Below are 25,669 nucleotides of genomic sequence, written 5' to 3'. Positions count from 1 at the left end.
AAGTCAGTGTAATTTACATCACTTGAGGGGGTGGCTTATTCACATCCCTCAGCAACATAAATTATACCAACATAAGTGGTAGTGTGTACATTGCCTCTGCTCGCTAATCTTTTCAAAGCACTTTCTGATCCCCAGGCGGAAGGTGTTGCATCTCGGGTCACTGAGAGATCCTGAAATCAAGTTGCTGAGAGTCTCGAGAATGAGGTACATAAAATATAATCAATAATGTTTGTAACCATCACATGGACCTGATTCTACTCCCATTGAAATCAATGGGAATTTTGCCACTGAATTCAGTGGGAACAGGATCAGACACAGTATGAATATTCATCCACTGACTAAACTCCCAAGGGCCTTTCCCTGCATGTCCTCTGCTCAGCATAAAATGTGGGACCAGTTCTCAGGGGGCAATGTCACCATTGTTTGTTCCAGAATCCTAGTCAGGAATCTATAAGTCGTGCTCCCAGGGGTCTTCCAGAAAATGCTGTAGAAATGCTAAATGTGCTGCACTGTTTAGCGTGTGAGTAGGCACTATCTGTACGTGATCTTGTCGTAATTAGAACTGTGATCTTAGCAAACGGTCCCTCTTGAAACCCTGGTGTTGCTTTGCAGGGAATTAAAGAATAAAGCAGAGACCCATATGCTGTTTCATTGGTGAAAGCTGTGAAAGCAAATTAAAGCGCACATTTTAGCAGAGTAAAACAGCTGGGCTCTTCTCAAGGCAACTCCTCTGGGGGCAACTGTCTGCTCTTGGCGGATACAAAAACATCTGGCACAACACCAGGCATTTAGCCACAAGTGTCAGCACCAGCTTGTATTTGCCAGAGAGGAATTGTGCTGGTCATTCAGCCTGACAAACAGCAAAAAGTTGGGCACAAGATGTAACGACAGAGAAAGCAGGGTTTGGTTTCCGTGTGCACTGAGTTATCTTGTATCCTAATGTGGAGCAGAGGGGGAAAAAGTTAGTTGCAACGTGCAGTTCTACAGGTTTATTTGCTAACTGGTAAAGGAGGAGAGGACATGCTGGCATATGGCACTGGGAGCAGGCAGGCTGGACTTAAGCTAGGTATATCTGTGCACTAAGATAGAACATGGAAGAGCATTACCACCTGGACCACGTAAAGGGCTGTTCTTACAAATCAGCGGTGCACTCTGGAATACTGTGTTTGGCTCTGGGGGTCTCCCTGTCTCTAAAAGAATCCAGCTGAAATTGAGGGAGGTAAGAGATGGGTGACAAAAATGATCAGAGTCCTGGAAAGTCTTCCATGTGAGGCGAAAATGAAAGGATTGGGACTTTACCGTGTCCCCTTTTATGTGTCTCCTCTCTAAATATATATTAAATAGTGAAGGGTGTAGAAAAGGAAGATTGGGTAATGTGTGAACACCCATTCTCGACAAGGGGACATTAAATGCAATTGAAATGCAGCAAATTTAAACAAAGGTATTTATGTACAATGCTTAGTTAGCCTGTCTGCTCTTGTGGAACTCATTGCCACAAGATATGTATATAACATTAGAATTATCCTAATTTTATAGATGAAGACATGGAGTCACAGAGAGATGAAGTGACTTGCCCAAGGTCACAAAGGGAGCCTTTTGCAGAGTCAAAAGTGAACCCAGATCTTCTAACTTCCAGTTCTCTGCCTGAACGTCCACACCTTCCTCCTTCCCCTGTTGTAAACTAAGCAGAGGACATGGGCAGTGAAACTGACAAGAGATCCAGAGGAATGTCTTCATTGTTATTAATCAGGTCACATTTTAGCATTTGGAAAGAGCACATTATCTAAAAAGGAGATTGACAAAATATGGCATCTGAAGGCCTTGCCATGTTTAATGTACTGTGTGGCAGTGATTTGCTTTCCCCTGCTAAGCTCAGCTGGTTTATAATTGTTTAGCTTGCTATTGAAGATGAAAGGCCAGTTGTTTTTCAAAGCCCTTTTTGCACATCGTTGCTCCTAACTGGGACTGTCAGTGCAGCTGCTTTCTATTTCCATTGTTGGTGGAGCTCTGAAGTTCCCCTCTGAAGATTTCCGCAGTTTAAAGGACAATTTTTCCCCTCGGCTCCAAAAGACCCCGTCAGGGACCACTTGGAGACTTTACTACTTTGTGTGGGTGGAAGGTCCTGTAGGCAATGGCTAGTGTCCCAGAAAGAGTGGTGATATTCTGTGTAGCTTATGAAAACCCTTAACTTCCAAACCAGAGACCTGCCCTCTGAAGAGCTTTAATGAAGAGGAAAGGAATTTAGTCTATTTCATATTCATTTCTGTGTTGGGGAAAGGGAACAACCTCCATTCCCAAATGTAAACACACTGAAAAGTTGACAAATATTATTATTTGTATTATGGTAGCACGCCCAGCTGAGATTGGGGGCCCCAGTGTAAAATGTGCTGTACAAGCACATAGACAGACAGTGTCTGCCCAGAAGAGCTTACAATCGAAATAAACAAGTCTGGTAAGGAGAGTACTATCATTACAGGTGAGGAACTAGAGCCCAGAGAGTCGAGGTGACTTCCCGCAGGTCCCACACACAGTCTGCGGCAAAGCTGGGAAATAAATTCAGATCTCCTGAGTCCCAATCCCATGCCTTAATGTTATAATCCTCCTTTTGTATTTTAACCCACCTCCCACATATTAAACTAGGTACTAGGGTAACTTACAAAACATGCCTGCCGTTCCCCTCTAGCCGCTGTCTCGTTTTGATGTGTCATCTGGCTGGTTGGGTGTTTTCTATTGTTGTGGCTCAGAGACCGCCCTATAAATCCCTCTGATTGGTCATTATATGTACATGGTTCCTGTGCTCTGCTTGATAAGATGATGATTCGTAGCTCTGTGAGGGCCGTTGTTCCAGCTGATGAGGTATTTTTCATAGCAGATCAAATCTTTCTTTAATGATAAGTTTGAAGGCCAGTTTCTGCGATTCACATTCCAGGCATGTGTTCTTCCTATCTTGGCTGCTCCTGCAGTGCTAGCTGTCAGTCAGACCAATGTTCCTAAGCTGCTGCGGTTCCTAATTAGAAATCATCTTATGCAAATCCAATCACAAAATTGTACCAAATATAATGGGATGCTGAGAGTTCTCCAAAGCTCTTCCCTTTACCCCATTTAAGTGAGATTTTTTTTTTGTATTTTTTTTTACAGAAATCGAATGAACTTCAAAATAAATGAATTCTAGAGGGGTCATAAAGTTTAACACAATTGATTTTTACTCTATAGCCTGCTCGAACTATTATCACTTCTAACGAATTTATGCCATAATGGTCCTATTATCCTGTGGAACCCAAAGCCACAGTGTTTACAAAGGCATTATTTTCAAAATTGCAAACATTTTCCAGTGCAAATTTCCTGGGAAAAACCGTAACAGCAATAAAGGGCCAAATCTGGCTATCCTTACTCAGCAGTCTAGAATAATCCTGAGTAAAGAGTGAATACATGGTGAGTAAGCTGAATGTGAATGAACAAGATTATTTTGATAAATTGCTGGTTCTAATCCTTCCCATGTTGGATTTGATAGCATCCTAAAGGCATCACCATCACATCAGCTGGCTGCTTGGTGGTCTGCATGAAATGAGTTTGCTGGATCTCAGTTCAGTTTTTCACAGACAAGTGTCTGTATCACAAAACCACCGCCACAGTTGGCACAAACTGCCCACCCTGTCGGCAGTCTCAAGGGCTGCATTGGTATCAAGACTGAATTACTCTCTTGCAATGTAAGGTGATGTGCTCCGCATAGAGTTTAAGTGTGTAGCTTGGGTAATATGGGGAAGCTTGCACTGCAACTGCTTGGCTTGTGCTAGGGCACTGCAGTACTATACGTATGTATATGGTTACCCATAGGCTGCATTTCAGTGCGGAATGAAATTATCTCTGTTCATAGTATATTTGGCCATATTGCCTTGATTTGCATCAAGAACACACCTTGACATCAATAGAAGTTCTGTCCTATCTAGAGTGGCCTCCTTCAGCACCTTGCAGTCCTCACTGTTTTTATCCTGATAGCACTTCCCCCTACCTCACAAGGGTGGTGTTATCCCCATTTTACAGATGGGAAACAGGCACACTGAGGCTTATGCAAGGTGTTGCACAGGCAGTCTATGAAAGAGTAAATGAACTGGGGTCTCCCAAATCCTGGTCTAGCTCCCTAACCACTGAAGCAGTCTTCCTTGCTGTTTCATGCCTGCCTTGAGAACAGTCCCATGTGCAGCCTGGATTCTGTTCCCAACTCTGCCATTCAGTTTGCTGGATTTTTTAAAATTGTTTTTTAGGAACTAAATTTGCTGCCTCTTTCAGCAGATCATTTTGGCTTAATAATTAATAGATTGCTCACCACTCGCAACAGGCATAAAAGTCCAAAATGTACATAACTGTTCCCTGTACTAATGTAATAAAACGCTGTTACTTTTATGGCGGTAATTTTAGCAGGAATTTAAATCACTGCCCTGTTGACAATCAGACAAGTCTTCTTTAAATAGACATGCAATGCAATTGAGCTAGTTAACATTACAGCACGTTATTGTCTTTACCTGCTGCAATCAGCTTTTATTCTCAATTTTATAATAGGTGTAAATTTTTATATCTCCTTAGGCAAGCAGAGGACTGAACTGAACTTCTGGAAAATTACTTAGAATCGGCTATGGTGATATAATGGAGTAATTATAGTTTCAAGGACTGGCCACCTACTGAAAAAAATAGAAGATTCCTTATAAAGTACTAAAGGTCAGATGAGAAATGGAGAAATTGACAAATAGGAGAAGCTACGGCACTGAAGCTGTAAGTCAAGCAGTAAAAGCAAAGATTCGGTGTAAGTTCACATTGCAGCAGAACAACCAGGTGGATGTTTTCGTCTGAATCTCCATTGTAGGTGGTGGCAGTGGGGAAAGACTAGAGGGTTGGAATGAAAATTCCACAGGTGGCCATAGAGCGGGAGTGGTAACGAGGAGAAAAGCAGAGGGAGAATAATCTTGTATTGAAGCTGGAGATATTTATGATTTGTATTGTGGTAGTGCCTGGAGGCCCCATTCAGGGATTGGGGCCCTGCTGTGCTTGGCACTTTATGCCAGCGTAACACACAGAGCTTACAATGTAAATAGGAAACACGTTGAAATTGCAGTAATGGCGTTTTCTTCAAGACATTCCTGAGCTGGAGGGGATTTGGCCGGAAGGACTTGTGCAGCCTCCAGAGGTCAGGTGACAGCCCAGGCCAGCTGTGCAAAGGCTTCTTGTTGTCTTCTGGCCCACCTCTTCCTTCCTGATTCTGTGGCAGCCAATGGAGCCATGTCCCCATGAGTTCCCCTGCTGGCCACCTCCCCGCTCTCCAGCCATCTCAGGAACTTGCCCAAGTGAACTCTGACACTGTGGGATATCCCTGCAGAGCTGACAATGCTGTCGATAAAGCCGTACTCCAGGCCCAGCTCTCTCAAGCCCGTCTTGCCCTTCTTACCCCTGGAGCGTGTGTGGTGGAGGGCAGCTTGTAGGCAAATGAGACCAATGACGTGCAGTTAGTGCCCCCCACCTGGCTCTGGGTGGTTCCCATCCCTTCCTTTTCCACAGGGGACAACTGGGCCTAATTTGAACAATTCCATGGTGATGGTCAAGTAAGTTTAGGCTCAGAGTTGAGGGACTGTAAAACAAAAAGAAAGAAGAGGGGAAGGAGGGTTTGCATGTGAAAGCTGCTCTTCAACAGTCTAATGAGAAACAACTGGCACATCCTCTGGCTGAGTTAAAAACCCAGCCCCCACCCTGAGGCAGATCTGATGCGGTGAACCCATGAGTGAAACTGATGAAAAACACAGAGTGAAATTGGCCAGAGCAGTTTCCCTGTGAAATGCAAAGAGTGAATAAACAGCAAATGAGATTTTTAAAATACTCTCAGTTTGGATGAAGTTGGGTAGTATTGGTAACACACGGTAGGAATTTTTGTTTTTCCCTTATCTTGACAATGTCCCTTTAAGAAATAAGGGAAATAATGGAGATCTTGAAGAAACCCCATTTCTAGAGCACTCCTGGTGCAATGAGCACATTTATATCAAACTACTCTGCTCCTTTGGGTAGTTAGCTGTTTTGACTCAGATAAGCTAAGTCATGGCACATTGAACTTGCACGGCCTCATGGGATAAAATGTAATTTTATATCCTGAGCTGATGGAGCCCAATTTTTATTGCAAAATGTTTTTGTGCCATCTCTTGTGATTATGCAGAACTGTGGGGACAAATGAGGCAGTCTGAGGCTGATTTGCACCTGCCATTCATTTGATGATTGCAAAGTTTGTTACACACACAAATATTATGGGTGCAAATTGTGCTGGCCTAAAGGAAGATCTGCTTGGCTGAAAATTTCGCCTAATTTTTAATTATTGTTACTGTTATTTATCAAGTACCCAAAAGTGTGATAGATGCTTCAGAGATGTAGAACAAAGCATGCCCATCTAGAAGAGCTTGCAATTAAAGTACATGGAAGCTGGAAGACAGGGAAGTAAAATACATGTAATATAATTAAGGTGAGGGGTGGCATGTCTTGTTAATTCCAATTTCAAAGTCTGAGCTTTCCCCCCAAGCCTGAAAGGCGGGTGGTGGTTCTGCTTCTGGTCCATCTCTAATAGGATATACTGCCGCAGATTTTCTCTCTTCTATAACTTTTCAAACCCTTTTAAATTCTACCTTCCACTCTCACAACTGTCTTGTAAACTCAGGAAGTTAGCTGGAAGGTGGTGTCAGTGCAGTTCAGGAGCAAAAGGACAGGGTGGAGACAGGCCTAGTGTGATCTAATTTGCCATTACATTACACTCAAGCTGTTCCTGTCTCTTGCCCTGTCTCTCCTCCTCTTCCTGCCCCCAACAGTGATGAGATAAGAATAAATCAGCTTGGGTTGATTGCACCTTGCCCAGAGGTGAAAGTAACTTACAGGACTTAACTTACAGTAATTTACAGGACTTAGAGCGCCCTTTAAATCCGTCCCCAGCCCGGACGCTGGAGCCGCGGGCGGGATTCAAAGGGCTCTGGGCTGCCCGCTGCGGCGGGGAGCCCAGAGCCCTTTAAATCCCTACTGCGGAAGCCGGTGCAGTCCGGCACAGTGTACTGGCTCTTGCCGGTACGCTGGACTGGACCAGCTTACTTTCACCTCTGACCTTGCCTGAATTTGTAGTTGTGCTGGTCCCAGGACATTAGAGAGACAAAGGGGGTGAGGTAACATCTTGTATTGTACCAACTTCTATGGAACCTGAAGAAGAGCTCTGTGTGGCTTGTGGCTTGTCTCTCTCTCCAACAGAAGTTGGTCCAATACGAGATATTACCTCACCCAGCTTGCCTGAAGGGCCTTTTCAGTGTATCCTGGGAAGTCCACATGATTACCACTTTACCACTTCAGTGCAAGGCACAGGCCTTCTCAGTTTCAAATAATTCTTTCTTGTACGCTAGCAAGTCTTGAGAATTCCCCATTAAAGCTATTCTAAGAAATACAGACTAAGATCCTCTGTAGAAATAGCTGGATGAAGCCAGCAATTAATCTGATGATCTAAGCCCCTGGATCAGGGCCGGCTCTACAGTTTTCGCCGCCCCAAGCAGCGCACCGAATTGCCGCTGCGGACGGCGGGGGCAGTCCCTGTGCCCTTAGGGCGGCAGGCGTGTTTCTGCGGCGGCGGCAATTCGGCGGCAGCTTCTATGTTTAGCTGAAGCCGCCCCGGACAGCTAAACATAGAAGCTGCAGCGGAATTGCGCTCACCACGGAAACGCACCTGCCGCCCTAAGGGCACACGGACTGCCCCCGCCCTCTGCGGTGGCAACTCGGCGCACTGCTTGGGGGCAAAACAACAGGGACTGCCGCCCCTTGCAGAATGCCACCCCAAGCACCAGCCTGGAATGCTGGTGCCTGGAGCTGGCCCTGCTCTGGATAGGTCTCCCCATCTCTATGTTGCTTGGCAGAGCAGGCAGATGCACTGGGGATGGGGGATGGGAAACAGGCTGTACCATCCTAAATGGCTGCACGCCGTCCTATGGATGTTAAGGAGCTGGGGTGGGATTAGTCTCCCTAAATTCCCTCTGGGGTAGTACAGTTCTATCCCACTGCCAATGCAGGGCTGTGCCTTAGAGACACACACTGTCCCACAGGACACTGAAAGGACACGCTTGATTTTGCTTGGTGTGCTGCAATCTCTGTTACGTGGGAGGTCATCGAGGCCGTTATTGTGTGAAACGAGGTAGACAAAACTTCATTTCTGGAGGCCTGTGGGGTGAACCCTGAGGGAGTTGAGAAGGCCTTTCTTTAACTGCCGTCTCGATGCTCTCAGCTTGGTGCCTGCTACAGAACCACCTGACAGCCCTAAGGATTATAAGAGGAGATATGGCAGGAAATGGGACTGGCCACAACTGCCATGGCTTTTTGGCTCATTGTAATCCATGTAAACGTGCAGCACGATCACATCCAAAGGGGGATCTGGCAGATAAGAAAAGCAAAGCAACCTGAAGTCAGGTATGGGCAGCGAGGGACTCAGGCTGGAATTCACCATCCGACGCCACCCAGGGCTGTGAGGAAGTCTGGATCCAGACATGAATTTTGTGGCTTAGTCATTCTGGGCCTGTTCTCCTCTCATTTACTCCAGTTTCACAGTGGGGTAGCTCTGTTGATCTCAGTGGACTTATTCCTGATTTAGACAGGTCTCCCTGAGAGGAGAATCGGGCCCTCTCTCCAATGAGCAGAATAGAATCCCTGATTGGAACACACCCAAACTCCCATTGAATTCAATGGCATTTTTTGCAGGATTTGTCCTTGCAAGTGAGAGCTGGGAAGAGACAATGAGTTAAGTCCTGCACGTAACAACCCCCGATCCCCCACCATTCACAATGTGTGTGAGAGAGAAAGAACCCTACTCACACACTGGCTGGGAGGCCATTCAATAAAAAGGCTTTGTCCTCTCCATGCCCAGTGCTCCCATTAGTACTTTTCAGCAAGCTGAACAGTGGCATGAGTATTGGCAATGAACTCTCACTGAATGCATCTCACAGCTTTGCAGGGCCGGCAGCATGGTTATCACTTCCTTTCGGCCTGGAGGGTCATCCCCAGAGCTGTAAAATCACAGAAGCTGAGTTCTACAGTACAAGCTGCAGGCTAGGGAGGTTGCTGTGCTACATTAAATTAACCCCCAGAACCAGCTTTTCTTGGCCATTGGCTTCTTTTTAAAGATTAGTGGGAACAATCTTTGGCCTGAGTCAGGAAATCAGAACAAGAAGCCCCATAAAGCACTGGATAGAAGAACATCTCCCTCTCTCACATACGTTTTGGATTCCTAATTCTTCTCAAGAGCTTTGAGAAAATGTATATACTTTGGATTTGCCATCAGCTGAATCTCCCTCTCCAACCAGGTCTTGCAGCTACATGAATAAAGCTTTCAGACAGGAGGGGAACAGCCATGTGATGACTGAGCCAGAGAGTAAATATATTCTCCCTTTTTAGAAGCATTGTTTGTATAGTATCAGAGGGGTAGCCATGTTAGTCTGGATCTGTAAAAAGCAACAAAGGGCTTGGCTACACTTGAGAGTTACAGCGCTGGTGGTGGCTTTACAGGGCTGTAACTTACTCCCTGTCCACACTGGCAAGGCACATACAGCGCTGCATCTCCCTGGCTACAGCGCTGCATGTACTCCACCTCGACGAGAGGAATAAAGAGAACAGCGCTGCTGTTGCAGTGCTGGGGTGCCAGTGTAAACAGTGATTAATCTTACTACGCTGTAACTGACCTCCGGAACCTTCCCATAATGCTTTTAAGTAAAGATAACACTCTTTGTTTTGTTGTGATGCCTCTCTTTGTTTTGTTGTGAACTCGGGGCTCCCGGAGCTGCTTATCTAAAAAACAAACACAGCTCCTGTTTGCTGTGAATGAGGCAGGCAGGGGGATCCCTCTGGAATGTCCACAGCTAGTGTTTGCTTGAGGAGAGAAGCAGCACGGCGGGCGGGGGTGTGTGTGTCCGTTTCGGAGCAGCTGCTTATCTGGTCTGTGAGGAAGAAAACAAAGAAGGCTATTTGCATTTAGTGAATGAGAGAGGGGTGGGGGAAGGGGTTGGAACTTGCAAGGCAGGGAGCTGACACAGTGTCAGCTCCAAAAATCCACTCTCTCTGTCTCCCCCACGCTCCCTATCACACTCCACCCCAACCCCCTCTTTTGAAAAGCATGTTGCAGCCTCTTGAACGCTGGGATAGCTGCCCATAATGCACCACTCCCAACACCACTGTAAATGTGGCCACACTGCCGCACTGGTAGCTGTCAGTGTGGCCCAGGGCCGCCCAGAGGGGGGGGGGCAATTTGCCCCGGGCTCCGCAGGGGCCCCCAAGAGAAGAGCGGAGGCTCCCGCCTCCGCCCCTCTCCTGGAGCCTCAGCGCATCAAGCGCCGAGACTCCGGCCGAGCCCCTGAGCCCCGCCCCGATCCGTGTGGTGAGGGGGCGGGGCTGGGAGCTCCAACGGGGCCTGAGCCCCGCCCCGCTCAGAGCGGCGTGGGGAGGGGGCGGGGCTGGGAGCTCCAATGGGGCCTGAGCCGCCCGCTCAGAGCGGCGTGGGGAGGGGCGGGCAGCTGCCTCCGCCGGCGTGGAGCTGCAGCCCCGCCTCACCACGCGGCTCTGAGCGGGACGGAGCTCAGGCTCTGCCGCGACGCGCCGTAAGAGGCCGAGGCCGGGCCGGGAGAAGCAGGGGAGAAGCGGGGCCGCCAGGCGGGGAGAAGCGGGGCCGGGCGGGGGCAGGGAGAAGCGGGACCCGCCGCCGTCGAGCGCAGCCCGGTCTTGCGGCGGGGGCCCTTCTGTTCCGGGACCCGCTGCCAAAGTGCCCCGCGGCGGGGACCCCCGCCACGAATTACCGCCAAGACCGGGCGGCAGGTCCCGCCGCGATAATTGGCGGTGGGGCTCCGCCGCGGGTCTTTGGGGCACTTTGGCGGCGGGTCCTGGAACGGAAGGGCCCCCCGCCGCCGAAGACCCCGGGCCCCCGGAATCCTCTGGGCGGCCCTGGTGTGGCCACACTGCAGCGCTTTCCCTACACAGCTGTACGAAGACAGCTTTAACTCCCAGCGCTGCACACCTGCAAGTGTAGCCAAACCCAAAGAGTCCTGTGGCACCTTATAGACATATTGGAGCATGAGCTTTCGTGGGTGAATACCCACTTCGTTGGATGCATGGCTCCCATTAGTACATTGTTTGTATAGGCTGTTCAAATTCTATTGTGTGCCTTCTAGAACGTGGGCCCAGCTCCTCAGCTGGTGTGAATTGGTCGTGTCCCACTGACGTGGATGGAATTAAATGGATTTACATCAGCTGAGGATCTGGCCCCAAATCTTCCTCTCTGTTTGGTACAGCACAGAGCATACTGTCAGCACCTGGGGCTAGTCTGTAACTCCACAGTCTTGTGCTGAGTGGGGAGCAGTGCCTGACTGTGCTCCCCAAGAGGCAGACCAGAGAATGAATTGTGGTTCAGACAGATACAATCCTGCCTGCCCCTCCCTTTCTTGGGGAAGGAATAAACCATTTCACCCCTTTTTGTGGAGTTGCTCACTCCTCCCTATGCACCTGGCCATCAATTTTTATTTATTGTGTTGTGGTAGCACCTTGGAGCCCCCACAGACACAGAACAATGAGATGGTGCCTGCCTCATAGAACTGAGCTACTTTGTTTGGTGACTGGAGTAGGTGGAGTCAGGGATGTGACCCAGGGTGCCTGGGTAGCCCTCACTGGAAATGCCAAGGTCAGGGCAGGCTGCAAAAGGGAGAGTAGTTACTCCCAAGACTGGTGGATAACACTGAAGTTAAACTCTCTAACCGGTCACAAACTTTGCTTCTGTTCCCCCACACTGGTTATCAGTAAGCAAAAAAGAAATCACACAGCCCCCATATTGCATTCCAGTTCTCTGGCTCCCAGCCAGCGCCTCGGTCCAGTACAGGGAGAAGTCATTTTAAAAACTGCTCATGTATGTAAAATTTTCTGCTGACCCCAAAGGGTCAGCCACCTCACCAGGTCAGCGTAGGTTTGGATCTTACCAAAAAACCACTCTGCCAGCCAGTCCTTTAGCGTCTAAAACTAAAGGTTTATTATAAAGAAAAAAGAAAGAACAAGAAGAGAAATGTTAAATGGTAAAACAGTCACATGCATACAAAGACTTCCAAGTCCATTAGGTTCCTAGCAGTATTGGTGAGTTTGCGGGTTTGAAAGTCCCTCTGGAACACATCCACAGCTTGGATGGGTCATTCGGTCCTTTGTTCAGAGCTTCATTTGTAGCAAAGTTCCTCCAGAGGTGAGAAGCAGGAATGAGGACAAAATGGAGAAGATGCAGCTGCCTTTTATAGTCTTTTGCCATGCAGCTTGATTTCCTTTGTTCCAGACCCAAGCTGCCTGGCACATGGCCTGAAAGTCTGAGTTCTGTCCATAGGCAGGCCCCTGCATGCCTTCCTGAGTCATAAGGTGTATCCCTTGTCTTCTCTCAGTGGGTCAGTTGTATAGCTGATGGTCCTTAATGGGCCATCAAGCAGGCTAGGCAGAGCTCATGCCAAACTGTCTGGGGGTGTCACCCAGAAGCATAGCACAAGTTTTGAAATACAGACATACATACATATCTATAACCCATAATACCAAGGTGATACAAACATATAAACAAGATTATCGCATTTGGCAAATTATAACATTTTTGTAGATATTTTACATGCCATATCTGGCCTAACTCATTGTAATTTTACAATATTGGTATTCATAATATCCTAAAGTGTCCCCCAGATTCCATACTGCATCACAAGGGGTCCTCAGCCCCTTCCCACTCACAGCAGCCAGTATTGGGGGGGTAGCTCTTGCACTCCTCACTGATGCCTGTCTATAATCTGAGCACGGCCAAGCAGAGGAGTAAGTGGGGATTCCCACTGTGGCTTAGTCAGGGTAGTGACAATCTAGCCCTCAGCAAATAATGACAATGAAACCCCATCAGTTATTTGACTACAACCAAAGTCCTTAGTCAAGACCCTCCACTTATAGGCCAGAGGGCGTTTTAAGCAGGACCAGTGCCCACTGACTGCAGTGGGAATTGCATCTGCTTATTCCGGGGCTGAGTCTCACCCAAAGTCTGCACAAGTTGAACTTGAAAAGAAAATCTATAATTATTTTTTCTAAAGAATCTGCTCTTTGGGGCAAGAGGAAAAAGGTCCAAAGCTTTTTGCCCAAACAGTTCTGAGTTAATTAGCACACTGATCCGGGAAAGTGTGCAAAAAAGTGCAGCCAGGTGATTCAGAAAAAAGCAGTTTCTTTTAAATCTGAGTTCTGGGTGAATGCATTTTATTCTAGCTCCATTAAATTACTCCCCTGCTAAGTTCTCATGAAATAGGTTGGTTGTGCCAGCAGCCATTCACTCCCTGAAATCATTCAAATCAAAATGCTCTGTGTTTATTAGTACTGATGCATAATTCTCTCTTGGTGTGGAATTTGGAGACTAAGTTATCTGTGCCCAGATTGCACCTACATTCCCTCCCTGTAATAGCCAGATGTGCAGACACATACACAGCCGTGCAGGCTCCAGCAAGAAAGTCAGTAAATGTGGTGCGCTCTTTCTTGCTTTGTTCAGTAATGACCCAAATTCTGCTGTTAGTGACACACACACAGCTGAATTATCTTGATAACGTGGCCCTATACAGTACTTGATGAATGCGTCATGGTGGTAAGGATAGGGATTGTATTACAGCTATGGGCATGGCTATGCAAATGAGTCCATGTGACTATGCTAATGTGTTAAGCCTTTGAGCATGCCCAGTGTCAACTAGATGTTTCCAGATGTTTCACATTAAGTTGAGTATTCATGTGGTTGTTGCTATGTGACACACGGGCTGGTTGGAAATTTTTGACTAAAGTTTTTTTTTTGTCAGAAAATACTGATTGGCTACATCCAGAACTGTTTGTGGAAACGTATCCCTTTTGGTGAAATTTTCGTTGAGAAAGAGAGACCCGCCCCACCGTAACCAATTGATGTTAGTGCACTCACCGCCAGGCTGCAGAACGGCTCCAACAGAAGAGACTGGCTCTAGCCCAGAGGTTAGCGCACTCCCCTGGGATTTTGGAGACCCAGGTTTTAGTCCTTGCTCCGAATCAGGTGGAGTAGGGACTTGAGCCTAGGTGTCCCACATCCCAGAGGAATGCCTTGGCTATTCGGGCATGGGTCTGGGTTGTTGTCTTGTAATTCTTCATGGAACAGAATTCTTGTTTTCAGTCCAGTGCTATTCCTGAGCAGTTACTGTACATTACCCAGAGAAGGTGCTGCAGTAACATCCTATGCTGCCACCTTCGAGCCTTCCACTCTATAACAAGCTTGCAACTCCTGCATCCTTGTGAATGGGAGACCAGGCATGTCACAGAATTGAGATGTGTGGGACTGAGATGCTGGAAGGAAGAGGGCTACTGCTCTTTATCGCCTTCTTGCAAGCCTTGCCATTGTCAGCTATGCTGGTGTCTGTATGTCCCTACCCCCAGCCTGAGGTGTAACTGAGCATTACTAATAACTTACCTGGTCATGCGACTGTGTACTGAGGCTTTCACTCTGTCTACCTTGCCTTACTTTCTGCTGTAGCAGCAACAGGAGGGCGGAGATTAGACAAATCTGCTGTAGCGTTGCTTGTCCTTATGCTGCTGCAGAATTCTGTCACACAGTAGCACGTTGAAAACCTACCACGGCTGCTCCTGATTGGTGCCCTTCATGGAAGTCTTGTCTGATGGGTCTGTGACTGTATGGACGTAGCAACTAAACTGCCTTCTCATCTCTACAGTTGGTCCCTCCAGTTCAGAGCTGATGCACATGGATGTGGGGCATGGCATGTGTGCTGCTGGATGGTGTGGGGGGAAGCTTGCACTGCTACTGCCCATGCTGTATATGGAGGACTTCAGTCTCCAGGACTCTGCCTGGCACCTTCCAGCACAACCAAATTAATTTAAAATTATACAAATACATCCAGCATCAGGTTCAGATTCTGATCTCAGTTACACTGGTCTCATTCTGGAATAACTCCAGTTAAATTGGCGTTGATGATATCAGAAGTTGGTCCACTGATGCCAGTTTTTGACTGCTTTCCAGAACTTCCCTGGAACATCACTCGAAAGAACCAGAGGCAAAGAAGGACACCACAGGTTTTACGTAGGACTCAATGCACAGTGAGCAAGGGTACAGTCTAGATGGGGGATGCATTCAAAAGGCCTGAGTCTACCCTTTTGTACTATGCATGTATAAATCCATTGACTTCAGCTGAGTCCCTCTTGATTTACACCAGCATAAGTGAGAGAAGAATCTGGCTCTCAGTTATTCATTCCAGTCTCCAGGGACACAATCGTGTCTAATAATGTTCTCTAATTTATTCTCCAGCCATTCGCAAACAGCTTTAATGGCTTGTTTATCTCCTCTAAAATGATGAATACATCACTCATCGATTGGCCTTATTAAATGACTAACATGCCATGGGTGGCTTAGCGGCTGAAGCATCAGGGCTGAAATAATTAGATTCACTGGAACCCTACGTCTGAATCCTGGCAGAATCAGTAATGTCTTTGACTCGCTTGGATACTACCACGTTGGGGGCCTAGAAGCACCTGGATAGACAGCCAGGCAGTCGGCTCAGGCCCATTATCTTTTCCCCAGGGAAGTTTTAGATTGAATTTTACTGTAAGTCTTGTGGGTGAGACTTTAAAAATGAAATTCTCTCTGCTCTCTTTGGGAATTAACGAACCCAGGGTGTTTTTCCTATGTCCTTGGTGAAAGTCTCCCCACCCTCCCCCTGCTCCACACTTCTGCCTGCCTGTCACACACACACACACATGCAGAGAGAGCTGCATTTCAGTGACAAGCAAGGTGATTCTTGGATGTGAATATGGTTGGCCAGATTGTCGAAGGGTCAGCACCCACAGTTGGGGCCGGTTTTTCAATAAAGCTCAGCATCCAACACGATAAAGGTCTTTTGGAAATTTGGCCACTTATTTTGATGCCTAGATGGTTGCTGAATTCCCTCGAACGCATGTACGACTGCTGAGCTTTTTTGAAAATCTGGTCCAATGGGGCCAAACCCTGTGGTCCTTCTTCAAGCAAAGTTCCTATTGGCCAGCAGGGATAGCAGAATTTGGCCTACAGCTGGTAAAGTGCTTCCAAATTTGGCGGAGGATACTGGGCATGATAGACACAATGCCTGACACTTAAATCTCTCCCTTCTCCCTCTGCAGACACGCCAGCACTTCTTTGGGACAGTGGCTAAATATGGAGTACCAAAATTGGTCAAACCTCCGAAGGAAGCCTGAGGAAGAGCTGAAGGATTTGCTCTGGTATTTTAAAGGAAATTCGCTGTAGCCGTGTTTCAATAATCAAAAGAATAGACTGTTTCCTATGGGAACTCTCGCTCTCTGTCGCGTTTGCATTGCAGGAGGACTCTCCTACATATGTATCAAGGAAATGAGTGGCACAGAATATATTAATTAACATCCTGAAGAAATTAAGGTAAATTAAGGACACGATGAATTTTTCTAATTAATTTAGCTGATTCTCAGGAAGCAAATGGGTCTAGATAGAGAAATCAGAATAGGGAGATACATTGCAAGCATATCTAACCATGTCAAAACCACAAATAAAGATGCCAAAGATTAACCAAGTGCAAATTAAGCACATCTGTGATAGAAAACAAAGCATGAATTCTAAGGCGCTAGTCACCTGTCTTGTAACCTATACCTCACTCTAGGGTGACTAGATGTCCCAATTTTATAGGGACAGTCCCGATTTTGGGGTCTTTTTCTTGTATAGGATCCTATTACCCCCCCCTGCCCCCATCCTGATTTTTCACACTTGCTGTCTGGTCACCCTACCTCACTCATCAGATTGGCCCTCCTAGATACTCAAATACAAATTAGTGCAGATAAAATAAAAACCAACCTAAATCCTTTCCATAAATTCAAATCAGACATTTCTTGAGGTTTTAAAAGTTCATGTCGCTTTTTCCACCACCACTTTTCATCTTCAGGAAACGGCACTTTCTTGCTCCCATATGGGAGCAGAAATGGAAATTCACTCAGATCCAGGCATGATCTTGAATTCCCATGAATCTTCTTTCCAATGTATGTTAGAAGATCTGCTTTGATTATGCTTGAGTTCCTTTTGCATTCACTTTCTGTGACTATTCTAACAGGTAGGTTTGCTGGGAAAAGAATTTTCAACAAGAATTTCAGATAATTCGCATGAAGTTAATTTCAGATTCATAATCATCAGTGCTCACATCAGGGACCTGATTCTAAATCTGCAAGTTATGCTTATCCAATCAGAGAACAGATAGAAACCAGGTGACCTATATGTCCCATCAAAACAGCTTAATTTCAATCCTTAATATTCTGAAGGAACTGTTTGTGAATGAGCTGTAATTATTTGTAGATATTATTTGGTAAATAATTTTGAATAACAAATTCAAGAAAATTGGGATTTTTTCCCAGATAGTTAGCAATGGAAAAGATAGGAAATGAGTCAAATATGTGATTTTTTGCAAATTCTTTGCTCAGCTCCAGAACTGACAAAATAACACAAAGGAAGCTGTTTTTGTTCTATTTGCAGCCAGCATTGGAAGCAAAAGTGCCCCAAATTTCTCTGCAATGCCTGTTCTGACCAGATTGCTAGCCAGTTTTCTGAAATAGGTTTGATTTAACTGTAAAGAAGCATTTTGGCTGCACTAGTCAATCTTAGGGTTTGTCTACACATTAACATGAACCTGGTACCTTTAAATTCAGGGTCCACATGGGGCAGTTACAGTGCAACACTTTAGTGTGTACTGCAACTCACCCCCCCGCCCCATAATCCGCAATGTGGGGCTGTGTAGACGAGCTCTTAAATTCATTGACACTTGTATGCCTGGGGACTACCACTTTATAAAGTCAGTAGGAGTCTTTCTGGGGAGAGGTTACCCTATAACTGCAGGATTTCTTGCACCTTTCTCTGATGCTGGTCACTGTCAAAGACAGGATGCCGGATTAGATGGATCGTGGTTCTGATCCAATATGGCAATTCTTTCAGCGGTCTTTGGGTCATTCCCCACATTCATCAGTTAGCTTGGAAAGTGCTGAGGTCTGGTGCTGAAAATCCTGGCCTTTCTTCCTTATTGTTCTGTTGGCTCATGCATTGTTTCCCTCAGTAATTAACAAGGACAGATACCTACTTCTCTAGTGATTGTTTAACTGCACTGACAATTCCAGGGCTCTCCCTGGGGACTGTCCCAAACGTGACCTGCTTTTTAAGTTATGTCCCTTTATTGATCTCTTGTCTGAATAATTCCAAGAAGTAGCTGCTCTTGGCCACGGCATGTCTGTAACCAAGCTGATAGTGTCATTCACGGGAAGAATTATTTTTTAAAAGGATGCCTCTTCAGCAGCATGCTTGGAATTTCAAATTTAACAAGCTCTTTTAGAGCTCCCTGGGCAGATCAGATATATTACAGATGGATCAGAACCTTTACTTCTTGAATCTGAGTGCCCCAGTGTATTTGGGGACTTAAGCTGGGATGTGAATCCCCAGACCCAAGTGTACCCCTTCAGTTTTAATTTCTGTTTGGGTCCAAAGCTAGAAGTGGTCCATGTTCCTGTTCATATGCAGCTTGAAGCCCCACAAAACCAATTTGTGTTGGGAGATTTTGTCCCCAAATCAGGGGAAACTCTGAGAATGGCTGATTTTGGAAGGATGGCAGGAATCTCATGAGAAACTCCACTATTTTGGGCTGAAATTTCACAAGAAAAGATCACAAGGTCGGCGTGCCCTCAAATGTGAACCCGAGCCCTGGCCTTGAACCCAAACTGTAAATTCCAGCTAAAATCTAAGCCAGGCTGAAAGTCTGACTCGAATGCCACTCCCTTGACATGTACAACTGCATGTGTCCCACCTGTTTCTCTCTCTGTTCTTATGTGTAATTGTTGTATATTCTAAGAAATAAAGCAGTGTTTTATTGCGACCTAAAAGAGCTGGCTCAGAAGCTCTCTGGACCATTAATATTGACTTTCAATAACTCTTGGAACACTGGGGAAGTTCCAGAAGACTGGAAGAAATCTAATGTTGTGTCTATATTTGAAAAAGGTGAACGGGACAACCCCTCTAATTATAGGTCCTTCAGTCTCACATCAGTTCCAGGCATGGAGTGGCTGATACAGAAAGTGATTGATACAGAATTAATGGAAGGTAATATAATATAATTCATTCCAGTCAACGTGGGTTTATCAAAAATAGTTCTGTCAAACTATCCCTATATATATATGTATATATATAATGAGATGACAAGTTTGATTGTTAAAGGTAAGAGTGTTGATGTAATATACTCTGATTTCTGTCAGGCATTTGATGTGGTACCACAAGTCAATTTGGTTAAAAAACAAGTTACAAAATTAACATGGCCCACAGTAAATGGATTAAACACCGGCTAACTGATAGGTCTCAAAATGTGACAGTAAACTGAGAATCATCATCAAGTGGGTGTGTTTCTATTGGAATCCTACAGGGATCAGTTCTTGGCCATATGCTACTTCACATCTTTATCAGTGACCTGGAAGAAAACAAAGTTTGCAAATGACAAAAAAATTGGGGGAATGGTGAATAATGAAGATGTCAAGTCACTGATACAAAGCAGTCTGGGTCACGTGGCAAGTTGGGTGAAAGCAAACAATATGTAAATGTATGCATCTAGGAATAAAGAATGAAGGCCATACTTACAGGAAGAGGGACTCTATCCAAGTAAGTAGTGACTCTGAAAAAAAATTGGGGGGATCATAGTGAATAATCTGTTGAACATGATCTCCCAGTTTAATGCTGTGGCCAAACGGGCTCATGCAATCCTTGGATGCATAAACAGGGGAACCTCGAGTAGGAATAGAGAGTTTATATAACCTCTGTATTTGGTAATGGTATAAATGTTGCTGGAATACCATGTCCAGTTCTAGTATCCACAGTTCAAGAAGGATGTTGCCAAATTGGAGAGGGTTCAGAGAAGAGCCATGAGAATGTTTACAGGATTAGAAAACATGCTTTAGAGTGATAGGCTCAAGGAGATTGATCTATTTAGTTTAACAAAGAGAAAGTTAAGGCATGACAGTCTATAAGCACCTACATGGGGAACAAATATTTGATTACGGGCTCTTCAGTCTAGCAGAGAAAGATATAAGACGATCCAACGGTTGTAAGCTGAAGCTAGACAAATTCAGATTGGAAATAGAGTATAACATGTTAACAGCTGAGGATAATTAACTGAGGGTCATTGTGGATTCTCTATCACTGCCCATTTTTAAATCAAGTGGATATATTTTTTAAAAGATCTGCTGTAGGAATTATTTTGGGGAAGTTCTAGATGAGCACAGTGGTCCCTTCTGGGCTTTGAATCTATAAGGAAAGCAAAACATTTGACCAACAGTAGACTGAATAACTGGGGAACTAATGGGTAAATGATCCACACTTCAGGACACAACCAAGTTTCAGCGGAAGTGGAGTTTCGGGTTAGAAGGGTTCAGGTCTAGGGTTTACTCAGTGTATATGCCCCAAAATAAGCCATTATTTCATGGAACAGATTCTTGTGCTTGAGAAAGGACCTCGGGAAGGGAGGACAAAGGCTGCCTTAAAGTTGTCTTATTACCCTGTCATAAATTCATTGTTACCATATCTGCTTGTTGTATCTATCTGTGTCTCATCAGATGTTTAGATTGTAAGCTCTTTGGAACTGTTACCCAAATACATTGGAAGATCTGGGCTTGAATTGCTCGGCTTTGGTTTCCCACCTGTAGAATAGGGATAACAATACTTCCATTCTCCCACCTTTGCCTCTCTTGTCTATTTCAATTGCAAGTTTTTTCCAGACAGGACTGTCTCTTACTATGTGATTTTTTAACAGTGTTTAGCACAGTCTTAGTTGGAATGTATAGGTGCAACTGTAATACGAATAATAATAATGCATATGCATGTAGGTGCACAACCGGGTCTGCATTTTTTTAATATAAACCTCTGGTGACCTGATTTGCTAATTTTGCACCTATATAATCTACTACTGAGCACTGAAATATCAAACTGGAGATGGTTGAAGAGAAGAATATATCCTTTTCCTGAAATATAACAGAAATACACATAGGATTATAGTCTCCTGTAGGCATCCATGTGTCATCCCATTGATGTAATTTACAAGCGTGCTGTACATTCCATAGTATATAGGGCTAGTCATTAATAAACACAGATAAGAGCATTACTCTTACACACTACTCGTCTTGAACTATCTATCCATCCATCCTGCTATTAAACAAAGCTAGAGATTAATATATTAGCCTTTTTTTATCTCTGTAGATAATTCTGAAACTCTGCAGTAAATGCAAATATTTGAAGACATTACAACAAAAAATAAATTGGTTCTGTAAAATTAACAATTGTTTTCCTCTTTAAATCTAAAACTAGTCTCTTTTAGAAAGATCTAAGTGTTGCCGGCAGTCAATCAACCTCTATGATTTGGGCCCTGACTACTTGATTAGAATAACTTTAAGGAAAATTGCCTTTCTGAATCAAATTATGAACTTGAAGAAACTGCTTATCTGAGAGTTTAGGACTCAAAACACAGGCTGGGCCATATTAGACAAGGCCTCCTTGAAAATGTGAGGTAAGGACAAAAAGTAATCAAATCTCTGTCATAAGTTTAATCAATCAGACCTAATATGAGAGAGAAATTATCCTTCTGACTTTACTATTCTTAGATCGTCTCTTTGTTAACAATGGGAAATGTCAGGAATGTTGAAAACTGGTTTCATTACCTTGAATTCTTTCTAGATGTTTTTATCTTGGAGAGAATGAATTTTAATCGCTGAGTCTTTACAGCTGCGTATCAGCCGAAAGATATCCATGGCTGAATATGATACTAAGACATTCCATGATGAAATTATCCGCTGACTTATAGTTAGAGATAAAACTGAAGGAGAGATGGAGAAAATGTGCCCTGTGCGTTTTACTTCTAAAATAAATATGCTAAAATAAATTTGTTAGTCTTTAAGGTGCCACAAGTACTCCTGTTTTTTTTACTTCTAAGGATTATTTTCTCTAAACATGAGGTCGAGTCCTGCAAGTTGCTAAGCACACAAAACCTTCTTTAGATCAGTTGAATTTATACATCTCAGGAGATCACCTACACCTGAAAGTATTGGGCCCAAATTTGGCAAGACCAGATCGACTCATGACTTGTGCTGACTTCCATTAGTCCAGACCCAGGTGAAGGGCATGTAGAAAACCACAGATGTGCGTAAAGAGGAAGAGCTTTTAAAGATAATAGCTACAGCCACCAACAACCAGGTTTCTACACAGCATGAATTCCAGTTTTGTCTTCTGTGTTTACCCAAGGACCACACCCTGCCTGGAACTCTTTACAACATAGAGAGACATCTAGTGGGTGAATAATATACTACAAGTAAACATTATTACAGGGCACAAGTGACAGAAGGACCTGGAGGGAGATTGTGCCAACACATTCCCAGAATTGGACAGTGCTGGTCATGGAAGGGGCATCATCCCTGTATGCTCTTAAGGAGTCCCTGGTGAAAATGAATGCTCCCTTTCCTTGCCAGAACACCCAGGCTCAGTGTGTGGTGAACCATCACCTGCCCTCTCTGAATGACGGAATTCTCCACCTGCAGCACAGCAGCCGGTGCTGCAATTTGCCTCTCCCTACACTACCTCATAGTTGGTACATCCATTCCTTTTTGCAAATGCAGCTGAGCTCCACTTACCCGACTGCCTAGCAATGGTTTCCTCCAAAGGCACCAGTTTCAAAAGATTGCAAGCGCCCCGCTGGAACTGCCAAAATCTGCATGTATTGCATATCATGGTATCACACTCTGCTCAGACAGCGGTTTTTGCAGTTGCCAGGATTGGCAGGTGATGGGCAATCGAGGGAAGGAATTATCAGATCAGTGGTTAATCGCTGTCTGTAGAATTATCTGGACAGTCTGTGGAGGATTGTTTTGTTACCCTTCATAGTGAACTGAGGAACTGCTTAAAGATGAATTAGAAAATCCTAAGGAGCCAAGGTCAATGGAGTGAATTTCGCTTTCGATGCCTTGCTTTAACCTTCTGCCACCCTAGCAGTGCTGATGGTCTGAGAGCGCTTTGGCAATTAAAAGACAGAGAAAGGATTGTTTGAGCACTGTGATCACAGGGAGCCTGCTCCCATTTCAGGCAATGGTAATGGGGGGATAGCTCAGTGGTTTGAGCATTGGCCTGCTAAACCCAGGGTTGTGAGTTCCCTCCTTGAGGGGGCTTTTTAAAAACTCTGGCTGAAGCTGCTGTAACAGGGGGATGGTTATTTATGGGAGAAGGGCAAATTGAATAAACCCAAAGCCAATTTGCAGGAGGATATAGAACAGAAAGAAGCAATGTGATATGTGAACACATGGGAAAGGCTGCGCACCTTTAACTCCCATTGGCATCAGCAGGACTTGAGGGCGCTTAGCCCCTTGCAGGATTAGGTCCATGGCAGTGAGAAAGCAACAGGAAAGGATAGATACATTTTGTCATGTCTCTCATTGACTTCAGTGTGGGTAGGTTTCCAGCCTAGGTATAACCATAACCATGCCGTATGCTGTGTACACTCGCATAACATGAACTGGGTGGCTTGAGCTCAGTGGCTGTTTACTTGGGCCAGTGTTTTTAAAAGGGGCCTCTAATTTTTGGTGCTTTCATCTTGGGGTGCCTCCAACTTTGAGCCCCGAGGGCCTGATTTGCAGAGGGGCTGAGCACCTCCAGTTCCAGCTGGTGTCCGTGGGAGCTGCGGGAGCTCAGGCCATCAGAGAGCTAAAACTGGGAAGCTGAAAAATGGAGTTACCCCCAAATTACAGTTCACTTCTGAAACTGAGGGGAGGAAGATGTTATGAATTCCACTGGATGAAATCGTGTGCTTGCCATCCAGAGAGCCAGGCAGCAGACGGGATGGTGTGGGAGAGTAGCAGGTCATAGTGGGAGGGATGGTGGATTCAATACTCTGCAGGAATGGCAGTCCCCGGGGTATAGAGAGGAGCAATTAGGCGTCACTGGCGATCCCTCGATTCGAGGATGCTCTCTACCACAGACTTACAGATGGGGTCTGAGATGACTCAGGAATCCGATCCTGGAACCGTAGAGCCGCCTGCAGTAGGTACAGACATTTCCTGGCGGGTCAGTTGCCAGCTGGGAGAAAGTTCTTTCTTTTTCCTTCCATCTCTCTCTCTTTTCAGCTTTGAGGGCAAGGCGCCGCTCCTTGAAGTGGGCCACTGACTGATGGAGGATGTGGCGCCATTGGAGTCAGTTGGTGGCTTGCTTTTCCCAGCTTGTGATGTTCACACTCGTTTTCTTGAGATACGCTTTCATTGTGTTTCTATAGCATTTCCTCTGACCACTGTGGGATCTCTGACCATACGTGAGCTGAGAGTAGAGGGCTTGTTCTGAGAAGTGAGAGTCTGACATCGACACACAATGTCCAGCATCGGAGCAATTTCCCAGGCACAGCTTTCCCAGGCACAGCTGACTGACAAACAAATGATAAAGCTGTGAATCAGCTCAACCATTTCCTTATCTCAGAAATATTTTTGGGATCATCCATGTTGTGTGATTCTTGCAGATTGCCCTAATAAAACACCAATTGTACGATAACAACTAAGATTAAAACAACAAACTATGTGCTGAAATACAGAGATAATACCTGCTCTGGCACAGCAAAGATTCTGAAATTCTTTGTGGCGTACATCAAGTATCCTGGCATGTGGCGCTCTTTAGAAATAAAACGATTAGTGATCCTATAAAGGTTGCATGCAAACTTTGTAATTACACAGCATCTTTTATCTGAGGATCTCCCGGATACTTTATAGACATTAATGAATCAAACCTTTGAGCCCTGCCGGAAGGTAGATAAATGTTGTTTTCCCCAGTTTTATGGATGGAGAAATCGAGGCACAGAGAGTTGAAGGACTTGCTCAAGGATGCGCTGCAAAGTCAGTGGCATAGACAGAATTGAACCCAGGAGTCCTGACTCCAAGTCTTCTAACAAGTAGGAAACAAATCCTCCCCCACTGCATGATACTACACCCTGGTTTTCCGGTGGTGAAGGGAGAACTGGCTAGTCACATGTTGCCAACTCTCCTTGTTTCCAGCTTCACCTCACTGACGAAGAGTCTGTAAAATGAGGAGGAGGAGGAGGGGAAACAGAATCTATGTTGGGGACTGAAGACACCAGTGAGAGAAGGGAATCAAGCAGCCAGCTGCAGGTGCATGGAGGAGAAAAGCATCCTGGACAGCATGTTCAGGGCGGAAGAGACCTAGAAGTGGGATGAGGGGAGAGGGGTAAGAAGGCAGATGAAACAAATTCAAGCGCAAAAGTAGACAAATTGCTTAGCCTTTTATCACGGCGGAGACAGCATAAACACATCACTACTCTCGCAGTGCTACTCCACCACGTAAGCAATTGTTGTGGTTGTCACAGGGAAGTTAGGTCCTCTCATCCAGGCTGTGTGTAAACTTGCTGATTCTTTCTGCATAGCATCTCTGACAGAAGGCCTTTCCTAGCCAATCACGCAGCTCAAACGCTCGTCATATCACGTCTCGGTTTCTGCAACTTTCCTTTCTCTGGCCTTGTCCCGCTCATCTCAGAATACTGCTCCAAAGATGATTCTCCTAGCCCATTGCTTTGAC

At 45.4% G+C, this 25,669-nt stretch overlaps 1 protein-coding gene across 14 annotated transcripts in view; it reads left to right on the top strand.

Annotated features, from left to right (window-relative positions):
• SLC15A2 (solute carrier family 15 member 2) overlaps positions 1-25,669 on the top strand; it is a 124,795-nt gene that overhangs the window by 34,771 nt on the left and 64,355 nt on the right. For 2 of the 14 annotated variants that reach the window (XM_039495699.1, XM_039495698.1), the window contains exons 2-5: positions 136-204; positions 4,582-4,798; positions 16,198-16,468; positions 19,101-19,174. The exons of 2 other annotated variants lie outside the window; for them this stretch is intronic. In XM_039495699.1, the coding sequence (XP_039351633.1) occupies positions 19,129-19,174 (46 nt within the window). In that variant the 5' untranslated portion in view covers positions 136-204; positions 4,582-4,798; positions 16,198-16,468; positions 19,101-19,128. Of the gene's footprint in view, positions 1-135; positions 205-1,536; positions 1,751-4,581; positions 4,799-13,865; positions 14,032-15,064; positions 15,142-16,197; positions 16,469-19,070; positions 19,175-19,359; positions 19,724-21,421; positions 21,621-25,669 lie in introns of those variants that run through there. 10 more of the 14 variants (XM_039495707.1, XM_039495706.1, XM_039495702.1 and 7 more) reach the window with 9 other exon arrangements.

Source organism: Mauremys reevesii, linkage group 11 (assembly GCF_016161935.1).
Source record: "Mauremys reevesii isolate NIE-2019 linkage group 11, ASM1616193v1, whole genome shotgun sequence".
NCBI lineage: Eukaryota > Metazoa > Chordata > Testudines > Geoemydidae > Mauremys > Mauremys reevesii.
The sequence above is the reverse complement of the archived record's forward strand: the minus strand, read 5'-3'. Positions and strand labels throughout refer to the sequence as shown.